The 22931-nt window shown below is 67.0% G+C and overlaps 2 protein-coding genes and 1 long non-coding RNA gene across 4 annotated transcripts in view; 1 reads left to right on the plus strand and 2 right to left on the minus strand.

The window, feature by feature from the left end:
• The first annotated feature begins 25 nt into the window (after positions 1-25).
• Positions 26-9191, plus strand: TRMT1 (tRNA methyltransferase 1). The gene is given in 19 exon segments (XM_051776429.1): positions 26-93; positions 528-762; positions 1447-1502; positions 1668-1827; positions 2495-2682; positions 3201-3318; positions 3402-3512; positions 4718-4866; positions 5572-5655; positions 6098-6167; positions 6255-6389; positions 6490-6575; positions 6980-7052; positions 7054-7089; positions 7181-7257; positions 7359-7478; positions 7743-7808; positions 7810-7855; positions 9083-9191. Coding segments are annotated over 18 exon segments (1866 nt in total). The 5' UTR covers positions 26-93; positions 528-564; the 3' UTR covers positions 9176-9191.
• Positions 9184-22931, minus strand: part of LOC127465899 (lysosomal alpha-mannosidase-like) — a 19742-nt gene continuing 5994 nt past the window's right edge. Inside the window, 21 exon segments of the mRNA XM_051776431.1 lie at positions 9184-9344; positions 9415-9517; positions 10647-10781; positions 11740-11937; positions 12716-12796; positions 12903-12990; positions 13099-13200; positions 13293-13411; positions 13506-13620; positions 14373-14470; positions 14785-14981; positions 15330-15400; positions 15638-15732; positions 15734-15754; positions 15845-15952; positions 17121-17230; positions 17324-17402; positions 19929-20049; positions 20992-21074; positions 21557-21673; positions 22481-22623. Coding sequence (XP_051632391.1) covers positions 9229-9344; positions 9415-9517; positions 10647-10781; positions 11740-11937; positions 12716-12796; positions 12903-12990; positions 13099-13200; positions 13293-13411; positions 13506-13620; positions 14373-14470; positions 14785-14981; positions 15330-15400; positions 15638-15732; positions 15734-15754; positions 15845-15952; positions 17121-17230; positions 17324-17402; positions 19929-20049; positions 20992-21074; positions 21557-21673; positions 22481-22623 — 2300 coding nt within the window. The 3' untranslated portion in view covers positions 9184-9228.
• On the minus strand, positions 20172-20773 carry LOC127465898 (uncharacterized). Of its 2 annotated transcripts, XR_007902444.1 has the most exons (4): positions 20732-20773; positions 20553-20563; positions 20418-20459; positions 20172-20331 (listed from the first exon to the last, which is right to left on the minus strand). It is a non-coding gene; the product is annotated as an uncharacterized LOC127465898 (long non-coding RNA). The 2 variants fall into 2 exon arrangements; XR_007902443.1 differs by lacking the exon at positions 20732-20773 and having other exon boundaries at positions 20553-20605.

The following is a 22931-nucleotide window of genomic DNA, read 5'->3' on the forward strand; positions in this document are numbered from 1 at the left end:
GCCCCGGTGGCCGCCGGGGTGTCACGTGACCGCGCGCCCAACATGGCGGCGCCCATATGAGGGCGCGGGGGATGCGCGGGGCGGCGCGAGCGGGTGAGGGGGGGGCGCGGGGGACGGGGGGGGGGACATTGGGGGACATTACTGGGGGGGGGGCGCCGGGCCGGAGACACCGGGAAGGAGCCTGGAGGAGGCGGGATCTGGAGGAGGCGGGATTGAGCCCCCCTCCTCCTTCCCCCCGGCCTTGTCGCGTGCCACGTGCTGGGGGGGGGGGGCGGTGTCACCATTTTGGGGGTCTCACCCCCACCCCCCCGTCCCGGGGGTTCCGTGTGTGTCCCCCCCTCTCCACTCCCGGCTCAGCCCCGCTGCCCCCTCCCCTTTCCCCGCCTCTTTTTCCCGTTTTGGAGGGGAGGGGTCTCCTCCCCTTTCCCCGCCCCCCCCCCCTCAATCCCACGAGGCGACCCCAAAACCGCCCTATTTCCCCCCAAAACGGCCTTAACCTCTCCCCCTCCCTCCCCCCAACCCCCCAGGAATCGCCCTCAGGACCCTCTGCAGAGCCCCCCCGCCATGGACGGCCCCTCCTCCTCCCCCCCACCCAACGGCTCCGCGCCCCCCTCGGAGGGGTCGGGGGGACCCCCAGAGGGATCGGGGGGCCCCCCCGGGCCCGGGAGAGACGCTGATCACGGAGGGCAAGGCCACCATCGTGTTCCCCAGCGCCAACGAGGTGTTTTACAACCCCGTGCAGGGCTTCAACCGCGACCTCACGTGAGCCGGGGGGGGGGAAACTGGGGGGTGCGGAGGGGTCTCGGGGGAATGTGGGGAGTCCCTGAGGGGGCAGAGGGGTGTCACGGGAGGGTCAGGGAGGGCTTGGGGGTCCTGGGATTTCCCCCCAGGACCTCCTGTGGGGGTCCTGGGGAAGCTCCAGGCTTGCTTTTGGGGGTCCGGGGGGGGGAAACTGGGGGGTCCGGAGGGGTCTTGGGGGAATGTGGGGGGTCCTGAGGGGCAGAGGGGTGTCGCGGGAGGAATCAGGGAGGGCTTGGGGGGTCCTGGGATTCCCCCCAGGACCTCCTGTGGGGGTCCTGGGGAAGCTCCAGGCTTGCTTTTGGGGGACCGGGGGGGGGAAACTGGTGGGTCCGGAGGGGTCTTGGGGGAATGTGGGGAGTCCTGAGGGGCAGAGGGGTGTCGCAGGAGGGTCAGGGAGGGCTTGGGGGTCCTTGGGGAGCTCCAGGCTTGCTTTTGGGGGTCCGGGAGGGGCTCGGGGGGGGTCCCAGAGGGATCCTGAGGGGTCTCAGCACTGGCGACAGGAGGAACGTGGCGGGTTCTGCGGCGTCGAGGGAGGATTTTCGGGTGTCCCAGGTTGCCCCTGGGGGTCTCTGAGCTGCCCTGGAGGACCCAGAGGGGGGTTGTTTGGGGGTCCCTGACCCCCCCTTTCCTTTCCCCCCCCCCCAGCTGTGCCGTCCTGACGGAGTTCGCGCGGCTGCGGCTGCGCCCGAAGGGCATCCGGGGTACGGTGGGTTTTGGGGTCCCCCGGGGTCCCCCATGACCCATCCCCGGGGGTCTCCCTGTCTCCTGTCCCCCTCCTGGGGGGGTCTCCCTGTCTCCTGTCCCCTCCCAAACCCCCTCCCTGGGGTCTCCAAGGCTCTCCCACAGCCCCTCCCTCTCTTTTCCAGTCGTCCTCCCGGGGGAGGAGGAGGAGCTGGAGGGGGGGGGGGAGCCCCCCTAACCCCCCCCCCGAGGCCTGGGGACCCCCCCAGGATCCCCCCCGAGGGAGGAGACCCCCTGAGAGCCCCTGAGACCCCCCGGCTGGCCCGGCCAGGAGAGGCCTGTGAGGTGAGGGGGGGGGCTGGGGAGGCCGGGAGGGGTTTGGGGGGGGGGCCTGGGGGTTTTGGGGGTGCAGGAGGGGGTTTGGGGGTGGGGACTGGGGAGCTCTGAAGGGTTTCTGGGGGGCTGGGGGGGTTTTGGGGGTGCAGTGAGGGGGAAACCAGGCCCCTCTGACCCCCTCCAGGGTGGGCTGTGGGTGCTGGAGGCCCTGAGAGGAGGGAGGGGCTGCACGGAGGGGGGGTTTGGGGGTGCAGTGAGGGGGTCCAGACTCTTCTGACCACCCCCCTTGTGCCCCCCAGGGTGGGCTGCGGGTGCTGGAGGGGCTGCATGGATGGAGGGGGCTGTGTGGGGTTTGGGGGTGCAGTGAGGGGGGTCCAGCCCCCTCTGATCTCCCCCTTACTCCCCTCCTCATGACCCCCAGGGTGGGCTGCGGGTGCTGGAGGGGCTGCATGGATGGAGGGGGGCTGTGTGGGGTTTGGGGGGTGCAGTGAGGGGGGTCCAGCCCCCTCTGATCTCCCCCTTACTCCCCCCCCTCTGCCCCCCCAGGGTGGGCTGTGGGTGCTGGAGGCCCTGAGAGAAGGGAGGGACTGCAGTGACCAGGGGGCTATGGGGGGTTTGGGGGTGCGGTGAAGGGGTCCAGACCCTTCTGACCACCCACCCCCCGTGCCCCCCCCAGGGTGGGCTGCGGGTGCTGGAGGCCCTGGCAGCCTCGGGGCTCCGCTCCATCCGCTTTGCCCGGGAGGTGCCCGGGCTGGGGGCCGTCGTGGCCTGTGACCGCTCGCCCGCCGCCGTGGCGGCCATGGCCCGGAACGTGGCCCTCAACGGGGTCGGGGGGCTCGTCACCCCCCACCTGGGGGACGCCAGGTAACCCCCCCAGTCCCCCTGCAAGCCCCCTTCAAAGCTCCCCTAATCCCTCCCCCCAAAACCATCCCAAACCATCCCCTCCCCAAAACCCCCCATACCAACCCCCACCACACCCCAAATTCTCCAGGTTGTTGCTGATGTCTCAGGGGGTGCTGAAGGGACTTTGGGGGTCCCCCCCAGTCCCCCTGCAAGTCCCCTCCAAAGTTCCCCTAATCCCTCCACCCCGACCCTCCCCCCAAACCTCCTCTCCCCCAAAACCCCCCCAAACCAACTCCCCCCACACCCCAAATTCTCCAGACTGTTGTTGATGTGTCAGGGGGGGCCTTCAGCACCCTGCAAGCCCCTCCAAAGATCCCCTAATCCCTCCCCCCAAATCCATCTCAAACCATCCCCTCCCCAAAAGCCCCCCCAAACCAACACCCCCCACACCCCAAATTCTCCAGGCTGTTGCTGATGTGTCAGGGGGGTGCTGAAGGACTTTGGGGGTCCCCCTGACCCCCCCCCTTGCCCCCCCCCAGGATGTTGATGTACCAGAGCAAGGCCGAGCGGGAGCCCTTTGACGTCATCGACCTGGACCCCTACGGGAGCCCCTCCCCCTTTTTGGACGCGGCCGTTCAGGCCGTGAGCGAGGGGGGGTGAGTCTGGGGGGGCTCAAGGGACCCCTCTGATCCTCCCTCGACCCCCCCTGACCCCCCCCCCCCCCCTTTAATTCCCCAGGACTGCTGTGTGTGACCTGCACCGACATGGGGGTGATGGCCGGGAACAGCCCCGAGACCTGTTACAGCAAATACGGGGCCGTGTCCCTCAAGGGCAAGTTCTGCCACGAGATGGTGGGTCTGGGGGGGGCTCTGGGGGGGGTGCCCGGGGGGCTCTGGGGGGATCCAGACTGGTCCCAGTGTCCCCCGGGGAATGGGGGATTAGGGGGGTTTAAGGAACATCCTGATTTTCCTCTTTGCGCCCCCGATTATGGGATCAGTGAAGGACCCACCAGTGCTGGGGTCCTGGGGGGCTTCTGGGGGGACCCCAGGAGGGGTTTTGGGGTCCCCATCATCCCCTTTGTGTCCAGGAACTGATCCCAGTGTCCCTCAGGGCCCTCCCTGCCCCTCCCCACCCTCCCCCAATTCCAGGACCCCACCAGTCCTTCCCAGTGCAGGGGTCCCTGGGGGGGAACTGTGACCCCAGGGGGTGTTTTTGGGGTCTCCATCATCTCCAGACCGCCCTTTTTGTATCCAGGAACTGATCCCAGTGTCCCTCAGGGCCCATCCTGCCCCTTCCCCACCCTCCCTCAATTCCAGGACCCCACCAGTCCTTCCCAGTGTGGGGGTCCGTGGGGAGGAACCGTGACCCCTGGGGGGTGTTTTTGGGGTCCCTGTGGGGGAACTGTGACCCCGGGGGGGTTTTGGGGTCCCCATCATCCCCTTTGCATCCAGGAACTGATCCCAGTGTCCCTCAGGGTCCATCCTGCCCCTTCCCCACCCTCCCCCAATTCCAGGACCCCACCAGTCCTTCCCAGTGCGGGGGTCCCTGGGGAGGAACTGTGACCCCAGGGGCATGTTTTTGGGGTCCCTGTGGGGGAACTGTGACCCCAGGGGAGGGGTTTGGGGTCTCCATCATCTCCAGACCACCCTTTTTGTATCCAGGAACTGATCCCAGTGTCCCTCAGGGCCCATCCTGCCCCCTCCCCACCTTCCCTCAATTCCAGGACCCCACCAGTCCTTCCCAGTGCGGGGGTCCTTGGGGAGGAACTGTGACCCCAGGGGGGTGTTTTTGGGGTCCCTGTGGGGGAACTGTGACCCCAGGGGGGGGGTTTGGGGTCCCCATCATCCCCTTTGCATCCAGGAACTGATCCCAGTGTCCCTCAGGGCCCATCTTGCTCCCTCCCCCCAGTTCCAGGACCCCACCAGTCCTTCCCAGTGCGGGGGTCCCTGGGGAGGAACTGTGACCCCAGGGGGGGAGGTCAGGGGGTCCCTGGGGAGGAACTGTGACCCCAGGGGGGGGTTTTGGGGTCCCACACATGCCCTGTGCCCCCCCCCAGGCCCTGAGGATCGTCCTACACAGCCTCGACCTGCGGGCCAACTGCTACCAGCGCTTCGTGGAGCCGCTGCTCTCGCTCAGCGCCGACTTCTACGTCAGGGTCTTCGTGAGGGTCTTCACTGGCCAGGCCAAGGTCAAGGCCTCGGCCAGGTGAGGGTTTGGGGAGGGGGCTCTGTGCCCCCTTCAGCCCTCCCTGATCTCAGGGTGGTTGGGGAGAGGTCCTGCGGTGGTTTGGGGCACATTTGGAGTGGTTTGGGGGGGGATCCCAGGGTGGTTTGGGGCACCTCTGGAGTGGTTTGGGGGGTCCCAGAGTGGTTGCAGGCATTCCTGGGGTGGATTGGGGGGGTCCTGTGGTGGTTTGGGTCACCCCTGGCGTGGTTTGGGGGGGGTCCTGTGGTGGTTTGGGGGAGACCTGTGGTGGTTTGGGGGGTCCCAGGGTGGTTGCAGGCGTTCCTGGGGTGGTTGAGGAAGGGCTGTGGTGGTTTGGGGGGTCCTCAGGGTGGTTTGGGGCACCTCTGGAGTGGTTTGGGGGGTCCTGGGGTGGTCTGGGGGGGCTGTGATGGTTTGGGGGGTCCCAGGGTGGCTTGAGGGGGTCCTGTGGTGGTTTGGGGCACCTCTGGAGTGATTTGTGGGGTTCTGGGGTGGTCTGGGGAGTCCCTGGCATGGCTTGGGGGGGGTCCCAGGGTGGTTGGGGGGGGCTGTGATGGTTTGGGGTGTCTCAGGGTGGCCTGGGGGGGGGGGGTTCCTGTGGTGGTTTGGGGCACCCCCAGAGTGGCCTGGGGGTTCCTGTGGTGGTTTGGGGCACCCCCAGAGTGGTCTGGGGGGGTCCCAGTGGTTTGTTTCCCCCCTCCCCAGCAAACAGGCTCTGCTGTTCCACTGCGTGGGCTGCGGCTCCCACCGCCTGCAGCGCCTGGGCAGGGCCACCCCCCACGGCAGCGGGTACAGACCCCCCCGGGGGGGCTGCAGGGGGTCCCCGGGGGCTCTGGGGAGTCCCTGGCACGGTTTGGGGGGGGGTCCCGGGGTGGTTGGGGGGGCTGTGATGGTCTGGGGGGATCCTGTGGTGGTTTGGGGGGTGTCCTGTGGTGGTTTGGGCACCCCTGGAGTGGTTTGGGAGGTCCCAGGGTGCTCTGGGGAGTCCCTGGCACGGTTTGGGGGGGTCCCAGGGTGGTTGGGGGGGCTGTGATGGTTTCAGGGGGTTCTCAGGGTGGTTCAGGGGGGCGTCCTGTGCTGGTTTGGGGCACTCCTGGAGTGGTTTTTGGGGGGGTGGTTCCAGGGTGGTCTGGGGCATCCTGGGGTGGTTTGGGGGGGACTCCAGGGTGGGTGGAGAAAATGTGATGGTGGGGGGGCCACTCACACCCCCAATTTCCCCCCCTCCCCCCAGTTTGAAGTTCGGGGCGGCCTCGGGGCCCCCCGTGGGTCCGACCTGCGAGTTCTGCCACCACCGGCACCAGGTGGGTGCAGGAGCCCCCCCCTGACCCCCCTGAGACCCCCCCAGTGCCCCCAATTCCACCACTGAACCCCCCCTTTTCTCTCTCCAGCTGGGGGGTCCCATTTGGGCCGAGCCCCTGCACGACCCCGAGTTTGTGGGGGGGGTCCTGGGGGCCCTGGAGAGGAGCCCCGGGCGCTTCGCGACGGAGCCGCGGCTCAGGGGCGTCCTGAGCGTCATCTCCGAGGTACTGGGGACCCCCCCAGGGCTGGGGAGAGGGGGGGGACACCCCCAAAATATGGGGCTGGGGGTGACTGTGACCCTCCCACCCCCCCAAAAAAAACCAGGAGCTGGGGGACGTCCCCCTTTATTACACCCTGGACGGGCTGAGCAGCACCATCCGCAGCAACACCCCCTCCCTGCTGCAGCTCAGGTACAGAACCCCCCCCCAAAACTACCCTGGGCACCCCAAAACCCCCCTCCCTGCTGCAGCTCAGGTACAGAAACCCCCCCAAAACCATCCTGGGCACCCCAAAACCCCACTCTGGGCACCCCAAAACCCCCCTCCCTGCTGCAGCTCAGGTACAGAAACCCCCCCAAAACCATCCTGGGCACCCCAAAACCCCACTCTGGGCACCCCAAAACCCCCCTCCCTGCTGCAGCTCAGGTACAGAACCCCCCCCAAAAACTACCCTGGGCACCCCAAAACCCCACCCTGGGCACCTCAAAACCTACCCTGGGCATCCCAAATCCCCCCTCCCCTGCTGCAGCTCAGGTACAGGGACCCCAACCCCCCCCCCCCCCGTGCCCCCCAAACCCCCCCCCCCGTGCCCGCAGGTCCGCCCTCCTCCACGCCGGGTTCCGGGTCTCTCTGTCCCACGCCTGTAAAAACGCCGTGAAAACCGACGCCCCCCCCCGCGGTGCTCTGGGACATCATGCGCTGCTGGGTGAGGAGGGACCCCCCAGGGACCCCCCCCCCCCCCAAAATCCGGGCCGAGCTCAAACCCCCCCCCCCTCCCCACCCCCCTTTTTCCCCAGGCCAAGCTGCACCCGGTGAAGCTGGAGCGGCTCCCGGACACGAGCCCGGCCGCCCGGATCCTCTCTGTGGAGCCCACGTAGGACACCCCCCACCCCAAAACCCACCCCTGGAGCCCCCCTGAACCCCCTGGAGCCCCCTTTTAACCCCCCTAAAATCTCCTCTGTGCCCCCCCCAAAGGCTCCAGGCTTCCTTCGCCCTCCGCGACGACGCCAATCCCAGCTCCCGCAAACGCGGCTTGAAGAGGTTCCCCGAAAACCCCGAAGCCTTTTGGGGTCCCAAGGCCAGAGCCAAGGCAGGGTGAGGGGCTGGGGGGGGCCCCGGGGGGGCTGATTCGGGGGTTCAGCTCCCCCTTCTCATTCCCAAGTGGGATATTCCCCCTCTTTTTGCCAGGAGTTGGGATCAGATCCCCCTAAAAGCGGGGAAGGGACGAATCCCTCGCTTTGTCCTTTTTTTGGGGGATTCCTAATTCTATCCCCCTTTCCGGGGGAGACACCCCCCCCAGCTCCCTCCCCTTTCCCTAGGGGGGGTCCCCAGCTCACGCTCCCCCCTCCCCATCCCCAGGGGGGGCATCTCCCCCTCCCTGCAGGAGAAGAGGAAGCGGCTCCAGAACAAGCGGACGGAGCGTCCCGGACGGGGCCGAGCTCAAACAGTTCCCCTGCAAACGCTTCAAGGAGGTGAGGGGGGGGCCCCAAAATATACCTGGGGGGGGGTCCCGGGGTGGTTGAGGGGGGCTGTGATGGTTTGGGGGGGGGTCCTGTTGTGGTTTGGGGCACCCCTGGAGTGGTTTGGGGGGTCCCAGGGTGGTCTTGGGAATCCTGGGGTGGTTAAGGGGGGGACCCTGGGGTGGGTGGAGGGGCTGTGATGGTTTGGGGGGGTCTTGTGGTGGTTTGGGGGGTCCCAGGGTGGTCTGGGGAGTCCCTGGCATGGTTTTGGGGGGGGGGGTTCCCAGGGTGGTTGGGGGGGCTGTGATGGTTTGGGTGGGGGTCCTGTGGTGGTTTGGGGCACCCCTGGAGTGGTGTGGGGGGTGGTTCCAGGGTGGTCTGGGGCATCCTGGGGTGGTCTGGGGGTCCCAAAATATGGGGGGGACTCCAGAATATCGGGGGGGGGGCAAAAAATATCGGGGTAGGAGTCCCAAAACACTGGAGAGGGGTCCAGGAACACGAGGGGGGGGAGTTTGGAATCAAGGGGGGGTCAGGGATAAGATTTGAGGGGGTTGGAAATAAGGGGGGGGCTGTCTGGGAATTGTGGGGAGGGGGCTGAGAATATGGGGAGGGGTCCAGGAATACGAGGGGAGTTTGGAATCGAGGGGAGGAGAGTCTGGGAACAAGGAGGGGGGGTCAGGGATAAGAGTAGAGGGGGTTGGGAATAAGGGGGGGCTGTCTGGGAATTTTGGGGAGGGGGCTGGGAATATGGGGAGGGGTCCAGGAATACAAGGGGAGTTTGGAATCAAGGGGAGGGGGCTGGGAACAAGGAGGGGGGGGCAGGGATAAGAGTAGATGGGGTTGGGAATAAGGAGGGGGCTGTCTGGGAATTTTGGGGAGGGGTCTGGGAATTATGGGGAGGGGGCTGGGAACAAAGGGGGGGGTCCAGGAACACAGGGGGGGGGGAGTTTGGAATCAAGGGGGGGTCAGGGATAAGAGTAGATGGGGTTGGGAATAAGGGGGGGGATTATGGGGAGGGGGTCTGGGAATTTTGGGGAGGGGGCTGGGAACAAGGGGTGGGGGGTCCAAGAACATGGAGAGAGATCTGGGGAATTATGGGGAGGAGTCTGGTAATATTGGGGGGTGGGTCCAGAAATAAAGGGGGGGTTTCTGGGAACACAGAGGGGGGGGTCATGGGGTAGGGGGTCATCACAGCCCCTCCCTCACACCCCCCTTCACCCTGCTCCCCCCCCCCAACAGGGCACCTGCTCCCGGGGTGACCAGTGCTGTTACTCCCATGAGGATGGACCCCCACCCGCCCCCCAGGACCCCCCCGGGCCTGCCCCCCATTAAACAGCGTCTGACAAAACTCAGGGGGCTTTAATGCACTTTTTGGGGGGGGTGGCTCAGGGCCCCCCCGGCCCCGGGTAGCTCACGGTGACCTCGAAGGTCCGAATCTGCATCGGCTCCAGCGTCACCCGCCGCGGGTCCAGTTTGGGCACCGGGGAGGGCTTGGGGGTGCCTGGGAGGGAAAAAGGGGGCGGTGAGGGGGGGCTGGGACACCCCCAGGACCCCCCCGGACCCCCCAGTACCTGTGGCTGTGGTCCAGAGCAGGCGGGACACGGATTCCAGGGGGACGTCCCCCCCCAGGGCCATCTCCCGCACGGCCGTGACGGTGAAGGCTGAGAACAGGGTCTGGGGAGGGGGGCACGGCCCTCAGAGACCCCTCAGACTGACCCTGCGCCCCCCCCAGCCCACCCCGTGGCACGGGGGACTGGGAGGGACCACCCAAGCCTGTCCCCCAAACTCCTGAATCCCCCCCATCTGTCAGAGACCCCCCAAACCTGTCCCCCAAACTCCTGAACACCCCCCATGTGTCAGAGACCCCCCCAAACCTGACCCTGCATCCCCCCTAGCCCACCCCGTGGCATGGGGGACTGGCAGGGACCACCCAAACCTGTCCCCCAAACTCCTGAACCCCCTCCATGTGTCAGAGACCCCTCCAAACTCCTGAAGCCCCCCCAGCCCAGCCCACAGCAGAAACTCCCCCCATGTGTCAGAGACCCCCCCAAACCTGTCGCTGAAACTCCTGAACCCCCCCCATGTGTCAGAGACTCCCCACCAAACTTCTGACCCCCTCCATGTGTCAGAGACACCCCCCCCTAAACCCAACCCGGGACCCCCATTCCCATCCAGGACCCCCAAACGCAACCCAGGACCCCCATTCCCATCCAGGACCCCCATTCCCATCCAGGACCCCCAAACGCAACCCAGGACCCCCATTCCCATCCAGGACCCCCATTCCCATCCAGAACCCCCGAAGCCAACCCAGGACCCCCAAATCCAACCCAGGACCCCCAAAGCCAGCCCAGGACCCCCAAACCTAACCGAAGACCCCCAAACCCAACCCAGGACCCCCAAAGCCAGCCCAGGACCCCCAAACCCAACCCAGGACCCCCAAAGCCAGCCCAAGACCCCCATTCCCATCCAGGACCCCCAAAGCCACCCCAGGACCCCCAAAGCCAGCCCAGGACCCCCAAACCCAACCCAGGACTCCTATTCCCTCCCATCCAGGACCCCCAAAGCCACCCCAGGACCCCCAAACGCAACCCAGGAGCCCCATTCCCATCCAGGACCCCCAAAGCCAGCCCAGGACCCCAAGCACTGGCCCCAGGACCCCCAAAGCCAGCCCAGGACCCCCATTCCCATCCAGGACCCCCATTCCCATCCAGAACCCCCGAAGCCAACCCAGGACCCCCAAATCCAACCCAGGACCCCCAAAGCCAGCCCCGGACCCCCACTGCCCCCCCCGGGCCCCTCTCACCGTGATGTCGAGGGTCTCCGTCCCCCCTCGCCCCCCGAGGTGCTCGAGGCGCAGCAGGAGGGTCCCGGCCCCCTCCCCCGGGGCCACCGTCAGCAGGTGGAGGTGGGGGGGCAACGCCCGCCGGAGCCCTGAAAACTGGGAGACCCCCCCCCCAAGCTCACCTGGGGCAGGTGAGGCCCCCCCAGAGCCCCCTCCCCACCTCACCTGGGGCAGGTGAGACCCTACAGACCCCTCCCACCTCACAAGCCCCTGCAGACCCTTCTCCTCTCTCCCTGTCTCAGGTGACCCCCCCCAGCCCCCCGTGTCTCACCTGTCTCAGGTGACCCCCCCCAGCCCCTCCCCTGTCTCAGGTGACCCCCCACAGCCTCCCCACAGCCCCCAGCCCCTCCCCTGTCTCAGGTGACCCCCCCCCGTGTCTCACCTGTCTCAGGTGACCCCCCACAGCCCCCCCACAGCCCACAGCCCCTCCCCTATCTCAGGTGACCCCTCTCAGCCCCCCGTGTCTCCCCTGTCTCAGGTGACCCCCCACAGCCCCCCCACACCCTCCAGCCCCTCCCTTATCTCAGGTGACCCCTCCTCAGCCCCTCCCCTGTCTCAGGTGACCCCACCCGTGTCTCACCTGTCTCAGGTGACCCCTCCTCAGCCCCTCCCCTGTCTCAGGTGACCCCACCCGTGTCTCACCTGTCTCAGGTGACCCCCGCCAGCCCCCTGTGTCTCACCTGTCTCAGATGACCCCCCCCAGCCCCTCCCCTGTCTTAGGTGACCCCTCCCCCATGTCTCACCTGTCTCAGGTGATCCCCCAGCCCCTCCCCTGTCTCAGGTGACCCCCTCCCCTGTCTCACCTGTCTCAGGTGACCCCCCACAGCCCCCCCACAGCACCCAGCCCCTCCCCTGTCTCAGGTGACCCCCTCCCGTGTCTCCCCTGTCTCAGGTGACCCCCCCCAGCCCCTCACCTGTCTCAGGTGACCCCCCACAGCCCCCCCCCAGCCTCCAGCCCCTCACCTGTCTCAGGTGACCCCACCCCAGCCCCTCCCCTCTCTCAGGTGACCCCCCCGTGTCTCCCCTGTCTCAGCTGACCCCCCCCGTGTCTCACCTGTCTCAGGTGAGGCCCCTCCCCCGCTGCCAGCACCAGGTGTGGGGGTGTCACCATCTCCTGCGCCCGCCCCCGGTGCCCGTCGGGCGCGGCCCCCGCGGGGTCCAGGAGCACCCGGTGCCTCCCCCGGACCACCAGGGGCTCGTCCAGGGCCTCCCCCACCCCCCGCTCGTCGTCGTGCAGGAGCCGCCGGTGCACCTGGGGGGGGGACAGGTGAGGGGACAGGTGTGTCCCACCCCCCTTGGAGGGGACAGGTGAGGGGACAGGTGTGTCCCACCCACCGCTGGTGCACCTGGGGGGGGACAGGTGAGGGGACAGGTGTGTCCCACTCCCCCGGAAGGGACAGGTGTGTCCCACCCCCCATGGGAGGGGATAGGTGAGGTCTCAGGTGTGTCCCACCCACCATGGGAAGGGATAGGTGAGGTCTCAGGTGTGTCCCACCCCCCTTGGAGGGGGCAGGTGAGGGGACAGGTGTGTCCCACCCCCCATGGGGGGGGACAGGTGAGGGGACAGGTGTGCCCCACCCACCACCGGTGCACCTGGGGGGGGACAGGTGAGGGGACAGGTGTGTCCCACCCCTGCTGGGAGGGGGCAGGTGAGGGGACAGGTGTGTCCCAACCCCACAGGGGGGGACAGGTGAGGGGACAGGTGTGTCCCACCCACCACCGCTGCACCTGGGGGGGACAGGTGAGGGGACAGGTGTGTCCCACCCCTGCTGGGAGGGGACAGGTGAGGGGACAGGTGTGTCCCACCCTCCTTGGAGAGGGCAGGTGAGGGGACAGGTGTGTCCCACCCCCCTTGGAGGGGGCAGGTGAGGGGACAGGTGTGTCCCACCCACCACCGGTGCACCTGGGGGGACAGGTGAGGTCCTAGGTATGTCCCACCCCCCCTGGCAGGGGACAGGTGAGCTCCCAGGTGTGTCCCACCCCCACTGGGAGGGGGACAGGTGAGGTCCCAGGTGTGTCCCCCCCCTCACCATGAGCTCCAGGGCCCCGTCCTGGACGCTGCTCCCGCCCTGGGAACGATCCGTGAGCACCGTGAGCTGCAGCTTCTCATCCTGGGGAGAGGGGGCAAAAAAGAGGGGGAAGAGGGAAAAGGGGGGGTCAGGTGAGAGGATCCCAGGTGTGCTGAGCCCCCCCTCGCCCCCCCTGCCCCCCCAGTACCTGGATGAAGATCCGGGTGTTCACGGGGTAATAATTCCCGGCCACCGGCTCCGTCTGGCTCAGGTTCCACGTGGGCCTGAAATCTCTCCTGGGGTGGGGTGGGGAAACAGGGGTTTTTGTGGGGGTCCTGGGGTGTTTCAGGATGGGGGGGGGGGATCCTGTGGGCCCCCTGATCCCCCCCCAAATTCCCCCAAACCTGCGCTCCAGGATCTGGCGCCCGTTGGAGTCGGTGAAGAACCTCCCGGCCGTGGCCAGCGGGGTCTGGAAGTGTGTGATGAGCTCCTTCCCTACACCGTCCCTGGGGGGGGGGGGCAGGGGGGGCTTAGGGGATGTTGAGGGGTCTCAGGGGACGTTGGGGGTCTCCGGGGGGGGCCGGGGGTCCCCTCTCACCCCACGGGGATGGGCCCCAGGGTCCACTCGAGCTCCAGGAAGGGCTGCCCCGGGCGCAGCCGCGCGACCTGCGAGCACCACGAGGAGAAGTTCTGGTGCAGCTCCTGCACCAGCGGCGTCTGGGGGCGGGGGGGGGAACACGACAAGGGGCACAATCAGCACCGAGGGACCCCCCTCAAAGCCGGGGGAAGCCCCCCCAGGACCCCTCTGAACCTTGAGCAGGGCTGTGGAGACGCGCTCGGCCACGGGGACGGGCCCCGAGCTGGGCCGGAAGATGTAGGCGCCCGAGGCCTGGGGGCTCAGGGCGTCCCCGGCGCTGGCAGCGTACCTGGGGGGCAAAGGGGGGTCAGCAGGGACCCCCCAGTGAGGGGAAACCCCCCAAAGCCCAGCAGGGACCCCAAAGAGAGGGAAACCCCCCCAAAGCTCAGCAGGGAACCCCCCCCAGTGAGGGAAACCCCCCAAAGCTCAGCAGGGACCCCCATTGAGGGAAACTCTCCCCTCGTCCTCAAAGACTCCCCTTAAAACTCAATAAGGACCCCCCCAGTGAGGGAAACTCTCCCCTCCTCCTCAAGGACTCCCCCTAAAACTCAGCAGGGACCCCCCAGTGAGGGAAACCCCCCCCAAAGCTCAGCAGGGACCCCAAAGAGAGGGAAACCCCCCCAAAGCTCAGCAGGGAACCCCCCCCAGTGAGGGAAACCCCCCCAAAGCTCAGCAGGGACCCCCAGAGAGAGGGAAACTCTCCCCTCGTCCTCAAAGACTCCCCTTAAAACTCAATAAGGACCCCCCCAGTGAGGGACCCCCCCCAAAGCTCAGCAGGGACCCCCAGAGAGAGGGAACCCCCCCCAAAGCTCAGCAGGGACCCCCAAAGAGAGGAAAATCCCCCCCTCCACCTCAGGGACCCACCCCAAAGCTCAGCAGGGACCCCCCCAGTGAGGGAAACCCCCTCAAAGCTCAGCAGGGACCCCCCACTGAGGGAAACACCCCCCCCTCCAAAGCTCAGCAGGGACCCCCCCAGTGAGGGAACCCCCCAAAGCTCAGCAGGGACCCCCCCAGTGAGGGTCTGGGCCCCCCCAGTCTGACCAGTAGAAGTTCTGGAGGACGGGCAGGGAGACCCCCCGGGGCCGGTTCTGGATCTCCCGCAGGAGCCCCGTGTGGGGGTCAAACACGACCCTCAGGTGCTGGGGGGGGGACACAGCGCTGGGTCACCCCCCAGTCCTCCCAGTTCCCCCCCAGAACTGGTTTAACTGGGACCCGTGACTCCCCTGCCCATCAGGGATCACCCCCCAGTCCTCCCAGTTCCCCCCCAGAACTGGTTTAACTGGGACCCGTGACTCCCCTGCCCATCAGGGATCACCCCCCAGTCCCCCCAGTTCCCTCCCAGAACTGGTTTAACTGGGACCCGTGACTCCCCTGCCCATCAGGGATCACCCCCCCCCACCCCCAAAATGTGCCCCCCCCCACACCAGTGCCCTTTTTTGGGGGGGGTCTTTACCTCATTCTGGATCTCCAGCGGCCCCGACTCCTCCGAGGTCCATTTTGGGGGGTCCAGGGAGCCCCCCCGGCTCCGCTGCCGGACCCTGAAGGTGCTGAACCCCAGGGGGGGGGGCCTGGGCCTGGAACAGCAGCTCCCCCCCGGGCCCCCCCGGCCCTGCCCCGCAGCCGGCGGGTCACCCCCGACACCGGGACCACCTTGGGGACACACGGGGGGGGGGTCAGCGGGGGACCCTGGGGGGGTCTGGGCTCACCTGGAGGGTCTGGGGGTGGCCCTGGGGGTGGCCCTGGGGGGGGGTCTGGGCTCACCTGGGGGGTCTGGGGGTGGCCATGGGGGGGGGTCTGGGCTCACCTTTTGGGGCACAGGGTGGCCCTGGGCTCATCCTTTGGGATAGGAGGTGGCCCTGGGGGGTCTGGGCTCACCTTTTGGGGCAGGAGGTGGCCCTGGGGAGGTCTGGGCTCACCTGGCTGGGCAGGGGGTGGCCCTGGGGGGGTCTGGGCTCACCTGGCTGGGCAGGAGGTGGCCCTGGGGGGCTCTGGGCTCACCTGGCTGGGCAGGGGGTGGCCCTGGGGGTTCTGGGCTCACCTTTTGGGGTAGGAGGTGGCCCTGGGGAGGTCTGGGCTCACCTGGCTGGGCAGCGGGTGGCCCTGGGGGGGTCTGGGCTCACCTGGCTGGGCAGGGGGTGGCCCTGGGGGGGGTCTGGGCTCACCTTTTGGGGCAGGGGGTGGCCCTGGGGGGCTCTGGGCTCACCTGGCTGGGCAGGGGGTGGCCCTAGGGGGGTCTGGGGGTGGCCATGGGGGTTCTGGGCTCACCTGGCTGGGCAGGGGGTGGCCCTGGGGGGGTCTGGGCTCACCTGGCTGGGCAGGGGGTGGCCCTGGGGTCGGTCACCTCGTAGCACGTCCCGTTGACCGGGAGCCTCACGGGCCACGACACGCGGCGGGCGAGGGGGGTTGTAGAGGATCACGGTGAACTGGGGGGGGGTCAGGGTGAGGGTGGGGGGGGGGTGTCAGGCCCGGGAGGACCCCATAAGCCCCCCCTGGGGCTCCCCCCAGGCGCTCACGTGGGTGGAGGTCTCGCTGAGGGGGCACACGCTGACGTTGAGGGTGTCGCAGAACACGGGGGGGTCCTTGGAGCCCCCCAGGAGGGACAGAGCGTTGCCCACCAGGACCTGTCGGGATGATGGGAGGAGGGGGGATTTAGAATGAGGGGGGTGGTCGCTGGGTCAACCCCCCCCCAGCCCCTCCTCGTGCTCCCAAAACCCCCCCGCCAGGCTCAGGGTCTCTTCGACCCCCCCCCGGACCAGTTCACCCCATTAACACGAAGCTGGTTGACCCCCCTACGGCGTTCCCTGAACTTGTGCCCCACCCAACCCTCCCCTGTGCCCCCCAAAATAGGAGAGGGGGTCGCTGGGTCAGCCCCCAACCCCTCCCACATCCCCCAAGCCCCCCAGTCTCAGGGTTTTGTCACCAGTTCACCCCCCCCCAACACCAGTTCCCCCCATTAACACGACGCCACCTGACCTCCCCCCGACCTTGTGCCCCCTCAAACCCCCCCTTAGCCCCCCCAAAGAGGGGTGGGGGTCGCCGGGTCACCCTCCAACCCCTCCCACACCCCCCAAACCCCCCCCAGTCTCAGGGTCTCTCTGCACCAGTTCACCTCCCCCAACACCAGTTCACCCCATTAACACGAAGCTGGTTGACCCCCCCACTGCATTCCCTGACCTTGTGCCCCCCCGAAAACAGGAGAGGGGGTCGCTGGGTCACCCCCCCAACCCCTCCCATGCCCCCCAAACCCCCCCCAGTCTCAGGGTCTCCCTTCACCAGTTCACCCCCCCAACACCAGTTCCCCCCATTAACACGATGCCACCTGACCTCCCCCAGACCTTGTGCCCCCTCAAACCCCCCCGTGACCCCCCCAAAGAGGGGTGGGGGCCGCTGGGTCACCCTCCAAACCCCTCTCACAACCCCCAAACCCCCCCCAGTCTCAGGGTCTCCCCGCACCAGTTCAACTCCCCCTAACACCAGTTCACCCCCCCCAACACCAGTTCCCCCCATTAACATGACACCACCTGACCTCCCCCCGACCTTGTGCCCCCTCAAACCCCCCCATGACCCCCCAAAGAGGGGGGGTGTCGCTGGGTCACCCCCCAACCCCTTCCATGCCTCCCAAAATCCCCCCATCTCAGGATCTCATCACCACCTCCCACCCCTCCCCGCACCAGTTCACCCCCCCCAACACCAGTTCCCCCCATTAACACGCCGCCACCTGACCTCCCCCCGACCTTGTGCCCCCTCAAACCCCCCCTTAGCCCCCCCAAAGAAGGTTGGGGGTCCCACCTGGCACCTCCCCCAGCCCCCCGAGAGCCGCCGGGCGTAGTCGTCGGCCACGTGCTGCCGCTCGGTGCCGGTCACGGCGTCGTGGTGCTGGGCCACGGCCACGGCCTCGCCTGGGGGGGGGTCACACGGGGTTTGGGGGGTGTCCTGTGTCACCCAGGAGGGTCTGGGGGGGTCTGGGGGTCCCCCCCTCGAAGGGTACTCACGGAGCTCGGAGCTGTCCCCGCAGCCGTGGGGACCCTCCCGGGCCGCGGGGCCAGCCAGGGCCTCCAGCTGGCTGCAGATCTGGGGGGGGAAAGAGGGGTTTGGGGGGGCACAGAGGGGTTTGGGGGGGTAATAGAGGGGTTTGGGGGGTAACAGAGGGGTTTGGGGGGGTAACAGAGGGGTTTGGGGGGGCAATAGAGGGGTTTGGGGGGGTAACAGAGGGGTTTGGGGGGGCACAGAGGGGTTTGGGGGGGTAACAGAGGGGTTTGGGGGGGCACAGAGGGGTTTGGGGGGGCAATAGAGGGGTTTGGGGGGGTAACAGAGGGGTTTGGGGGGGTAATAGAGGGGGTTTGGGTGGGTAATAGAGGGGTTTGGGGGGGCACAGAGGGGTTTGGGGGGGTAACAGAGGGGTTTGGGGGGGTAACAGAGGGGTTTTGGGGGGCAATAGAGGGGTTTGGGGGGTAACAGAGGGGTTTGGGGGGGTAACAGAGGGGTTTGGGGGGGTAATAGAGGGGTTTTGGGGGCAATAGAGGGGTTTGGGGGGGTAACAGAGGGGTTTGGGGGGGCACAGAGGGGTTTGGGGGGGTAACAGAGGGGTTTGGGGGGTAACAGAGGGGTTTGGGGAGGTAATAGAGGGGTTTGGGGGGGGTAACAGAGGGGTTTGGGGGGGTAACAGAGGGGTTTGGGGGGGCACAGAGGGGTTTGGGGGGGCAATAGAGGGGTTTGGGGGGGTAACAGAGGGGTTTGGGGGGGTAACAGAGGGGTTTGGGGGGGTAACAGAGGGGTTTGGGGGGGTAACAGAGGGGTTTGGGTGGGTAATAGAGGGGTTTGGGGGGGCACAGAGGGGTTTGGGGGGGTAACAGAGGGGTTTGGGTGGGTAAAAGAGGGGTTGGGGAGTACAGAGGGGTTTGGGGGGGGCAATAGAGGGGTTAGGGGAGTAACAGAGGGGTTTGGGGGGGTAACAGAGGGGTTTGGGGGGTAATAGAGGGGTTTTGGGGGGCAATAGAGGGGTTTGGGGGGTAACAGAGGGGTTTGGGGGGGTAACAGAGGGGTTTGGGTGGGTAATAGAGGGGTTTGGGGGGGCACAGAGGGGTTTGGGGGGGTAACAGAGGGGTTTGGGTGGGTAAAAGAGGGGTTGGGGAGTACAGAGGGGTTTGGGGGGGGCAATAGAGGGGTTAGGGGAGTAACAGAGGGGTTTGGGGGGGTAACAGAGGGGTTTGGGGGGTAATAGAGGGGTTTTGGGGGGCAATAGAGGGGTTTGGGGGGTAACAGAGGGGTTTGGCGGGGTAATAGAGGGGTTTTGGGGGGCAATAGAGGGGTTTGGGGGAGTAATAGAGGGGTTTGGGGGGGCACAGAGGGGTTTGGGGGGGCACAGAGGGGTTTGGGGGGGCCCTGGGCCTCCCTCAATACCTGGGAGGGGGTCCCTGGCACCCAGAAAGGGATTCCCAATGCCCAAAGAGGATCCCCAATCCCTGGGAGGGGCTGCCCACGGCATGGGGGGGGCCCTGACACCCAGGAGGGGATCCCAAATATCTGGAATGGGGTCCCTGGTGCCCAGGGGTGGTCACCCATTCCAGGGATTATCCCCCATTCCAGGGGTTATCCCCCATTCCCAGGGATTGTCCCCCATCCCAGGGATTGTCCCCCATTCCAGGGCTGTCTCCCATTCCAGGGGTTATCCCCCATCCCAGGGGTGTCCCCCATTCCCGGGGATTGTCCCCCATTCCCAGGGGTGTCCCCCATCCCAGGGATTGTCCCCCATTCCCGGGGATTGTCCCCCATCCCAGGGATTGTCCCCCATTCCCAGGGGTGTCCCCCATCCCGGGGATTATCCCCCATCCCAGGGATTGTCCCCCATCCCAGGGGTGTCCCCCATTCCCAGGGGTGTCCCCCATCCCAGGGATTATCCCCCATCCCAGGGATTGTCCCCCATTCCCAGGGGTGTCCCCCATCCCAGGGATTGTCCCCCATCCCAGGGGTGTCCCCCATTCCCAGGGGTGTCCCCCATTCCTGGGGATTGTCTCCCATCCCAGGGATTGTCTCCCATTCCAGGGGTTATCCCCCATCCCAGGGGTGTCCCCCATTCCCGGGGATTGTCCCCCATCCCAGGGCTGTCCCCCATTCCCAGGGATTGTCCCCCATTCCCAACGATTGTCCCCCATTCCAGGGATTGTCCCCCATCCCAGGGATTGTCCCCCATTCCCAGGGGCTCTCCCCCATCCCAGGGCTTGTCCCCCATTCCCAGGGCTTGTCCCCCATTCCCAGGGATTGTCCCCCATCCCAGGGATTTTCCCCCATCCCAGGGGTGTCCCCCATTCCAGGGGCTGTCCCCCATTCCCAGGGATTGTGCCCCATTCCCAGGGGTGTCCCCCATTCCAGGGGCTGTCCCCCATTCCCAGGGATTGTGCCCCATTCCCAGGGGTGTCCCCCATCCCAGGGATTGTCCCCCATTCCAGGGATTTTCCCCCATCCCAGGGGTGTCCCCCATCCCAGGGATTGGCCCCCATTCCAGGGGTTATCCCCCATTCCAGGGGTTATCCCCCATTCCAGGGATTGTCCCCCATCCCAGGGACTGTCCCCCATTCCCGGGGTCCCCCCGTGCCCCACCTGCAGGAAGCCCAGGCTGAGTCTCTCGTAGCCCTTGAGGGCCGGGCGGCTGGAGAAGAACCCGGCCCAGAACTGGTGGGGCCCGTCCGAGTAGGGCAGGAAATCGTCCGTCTTCAGGGGCCTGGGGGACACGGGGACACACCTGTGACACACCTGGGACACACCTGGGACACCTGGGACACACCTGGGACACACCTGGGACACCTGGGGCACCTGGGACACACCTGGGACACACCTGGGACACCTGGGGCACACCTGGGACACACCTGGGACACCTGGGACACACCTGGGACACACCTGGGACACACCTGGGACACACCTGGGACACACCTGGGACACCTGGGGCACACCTGGGACACACCTGGGACACACCTGGGACACACCTGGGACACCTGGGGCACACCTGGGACACACCTGGGACACACCTGGGACACACCTGGGACACACCTGGGGCACACCTGGGACACACCTGGGACACACCTGGGACACCTGGGGCACATCTGGGGCACACCTGGGACACACCTGGGACACCTGGGACACACCTGGGACACACCTGGGGCACAACTGGGACACACCTGGGACACCTGGGGCACCTGGGACACACCTGGGACACACCTGGGGCACACCTGGGGCACCTGGGGCACACCTGGGACACACCTGGGACACACCTGGGACACCTGGGGCACACCTGGGACACACCTGGGGCACACCTGGGGCACCTGGGACACACCTGGGACACACCTGGGGCACAACTGGGGCACACCTGGCACACCTGGGACACACCTGGGACACACCTGGGACACCTGGGGCACACCTGGGTCACACCTGTGACACACCTTTGACACCTGGGGCACACCTGTGACACCTGGGGCACATCTGTGACACACCTGTCCCACCTGTCACACCTGTGATACACCTGGATCACACCTGTCCCACCTGAGTCACACCTGGGTCACACCTGGGTCACACCTGTGACACGCCTGTGACACACCTGTGACACCTGGGGCACACCTGTGACAAACCTGGGTCCCACCTGTGCCACACCTGTCCCCCCGGCCCTCACCAGGTGAGGTTGGCTCGGTGCAGCTCCCGCAGGTAACAGGACGGGGTCGAGTACAGGGCGTGGACGCGGCTCCCGTTGGATTGCTGGGATGGGGGGCACGGGGGGGTCATGGAGGGGTCACGGGGGGGTCATGGAGGGGTCACAGAGGGGTCATGGGGGGGTCAAAGGGGGGGGCACAGGGAGGGAAAGGGGAGGGAAAGGGGGAGAAGGAAACGGGAGGGAAAGGGGGAGGGAAAGGGGGAACAAGTGGGGGACAAGAGGGACAAAAGGGGGGGGATTAAGGAGAGGCACCCCCCCAAAATGTGGGGTTCGGGTGGGCTGGGGGAACACAGGAGGGACCCTCACCCGGGCAATGAAGGTGTCCAGGTTCTGGAACCCCAGGGATGGGGTTTGGGGGGGCACAGGAGGGGCACAGGGGGTACCCTCACCTGGGCAATGAAGGTGTCCAGGTTCTGGAACCCCAGGGATGGGGTTGGGGGGGCACAGGGGGGGCACAGGGAGGGCACAGGGGGGGTACAGGAGGGGCACAGGGGGGGCACAGGAGGGGCACAGGGGGGTTCCTCACCCGGGCATTGACGTGGGCGATGAGCTTGTCCAGGTTCTTGAACCAAAGGTGGGCGTTCTCGTAGTGGAAGTCGGAGCCCATGGTCATGATGATGTGGTTGGTCCGGTACAGCTTGGCCTGGGGGGAGGACACAGCTCAGGACCCCCACCCTGGGCAGGGCAGGGACCCCCAGGACCTTCACCTGGGGGGGCCCTTTTCCTCCTCTTCCCTCCCCTTTCCTTCTGCCCCTTTCCCTCCCTGTCTTCCCCTCTCCATCCCCTTTTCTTCTTTCTCTCTCCTTCTCCCCTTTCTCTCCTCTTTCCCTCCCATTTCCCTTCTCTTCTCCCCCTTTCCCTCCCCTTTCCTTCTCCCTCTTTCCTTCTCCCCCTTTCCCCCTCTTTCCCTCCCCTTTCCCTCCCCTTTCCTTCTCCCCCTTTCCCTCTCTTTCCTTCCACTTTCCCTTCCCTTTCTTTCTCCCATTTTCCCTCCCCTTTCCCTTCCCTTTCCTTCTGCCTCTTTCCTTCCCCCCTTTCCTTCCCCTTCTCCCCCTTTCCCTCCCCTTCTCCCCCTCTCTGTCCCCTTTCCTTCTCCCCCTTTCCCTCCCCACAGAGCCCTGGGAACCCCATCCCAGCAGGGAAAACACCACAGGACCCCCATCCCAGGGGGACAGGGACCCCCAGGCCCCTCACCTGGGGGGCAGGGACCCCCGGGACCCCCCCAGAAAGGGGAGGGAAAGAGAGAGGGAAAGGGGGAGGGAAAGGGGGAGGGAAAGGGGGAGGAAAGGGGGAGAAGGGGAGGGAAAGGGAGAGAAAGGAGAAGGCGACTCTTCCCCACAGAGCCCTGGGAACCCCATCCCAGCAGGGAGAACACCACAGGACCCCCATCCCGAGGGAACAGGGACCCCCAGGCCCCTCCCCTGGGGGTCTGATCCCCCCCCAGCCCCACCTGGGTGGTCGCTGCCCGCAGGAAGGACGAGACCACCTCGTCCACGTTGCGCTCGGGGCCGTCCCCGTCCACCACGGGGGGGTCTGAGCAGAGCTGGTCCCAGCACAGCCCCGGGGGGGGGTCGTAGACGTTGGGCAGGATCCCTGGGGACACGAGTGTCACCCCCTGGGGACAGGGCAGGACCCCTGGGGACAGGGCAGGACCCCTGGGGACAGGAGTGTCACCCCCTTGGGACAGGGCAGGACCCCTGGGGACACGAGTGTCACCCTTTGAGGACAGGGCAGGACCCCTGGGGATGGGGCAGGACCTCTGGGGACAGGAGTGTCACCCCCCTGGGGACAGGGCAGGACCCCTGGGGATGGGGCAGGACCCCTGGGGACACGAGTGTCACCCTCTTGGGGACAGGGCAGGACCCTTGGGGACAGGGCAGGACCCTTGGGGACACGAGTGT

The sequence above is a fragment of the Manacus candei genome, unplaced genomic scaffold (genome assembly GCF_025592945.1).
Source record: "Manacus candei isolate 608988 ecotype Guabito, Panama unplaced genomic scaffold, ASM2559294v1 h1tg000521l, whole genome shotgun sequence".
In the NCBI taxonomy this organism is placed as follows: Eukaryota; Metazoa; Chordata; class Aves; order Passeriformes; family Pipridae; genus Manacus; species Manacus candei.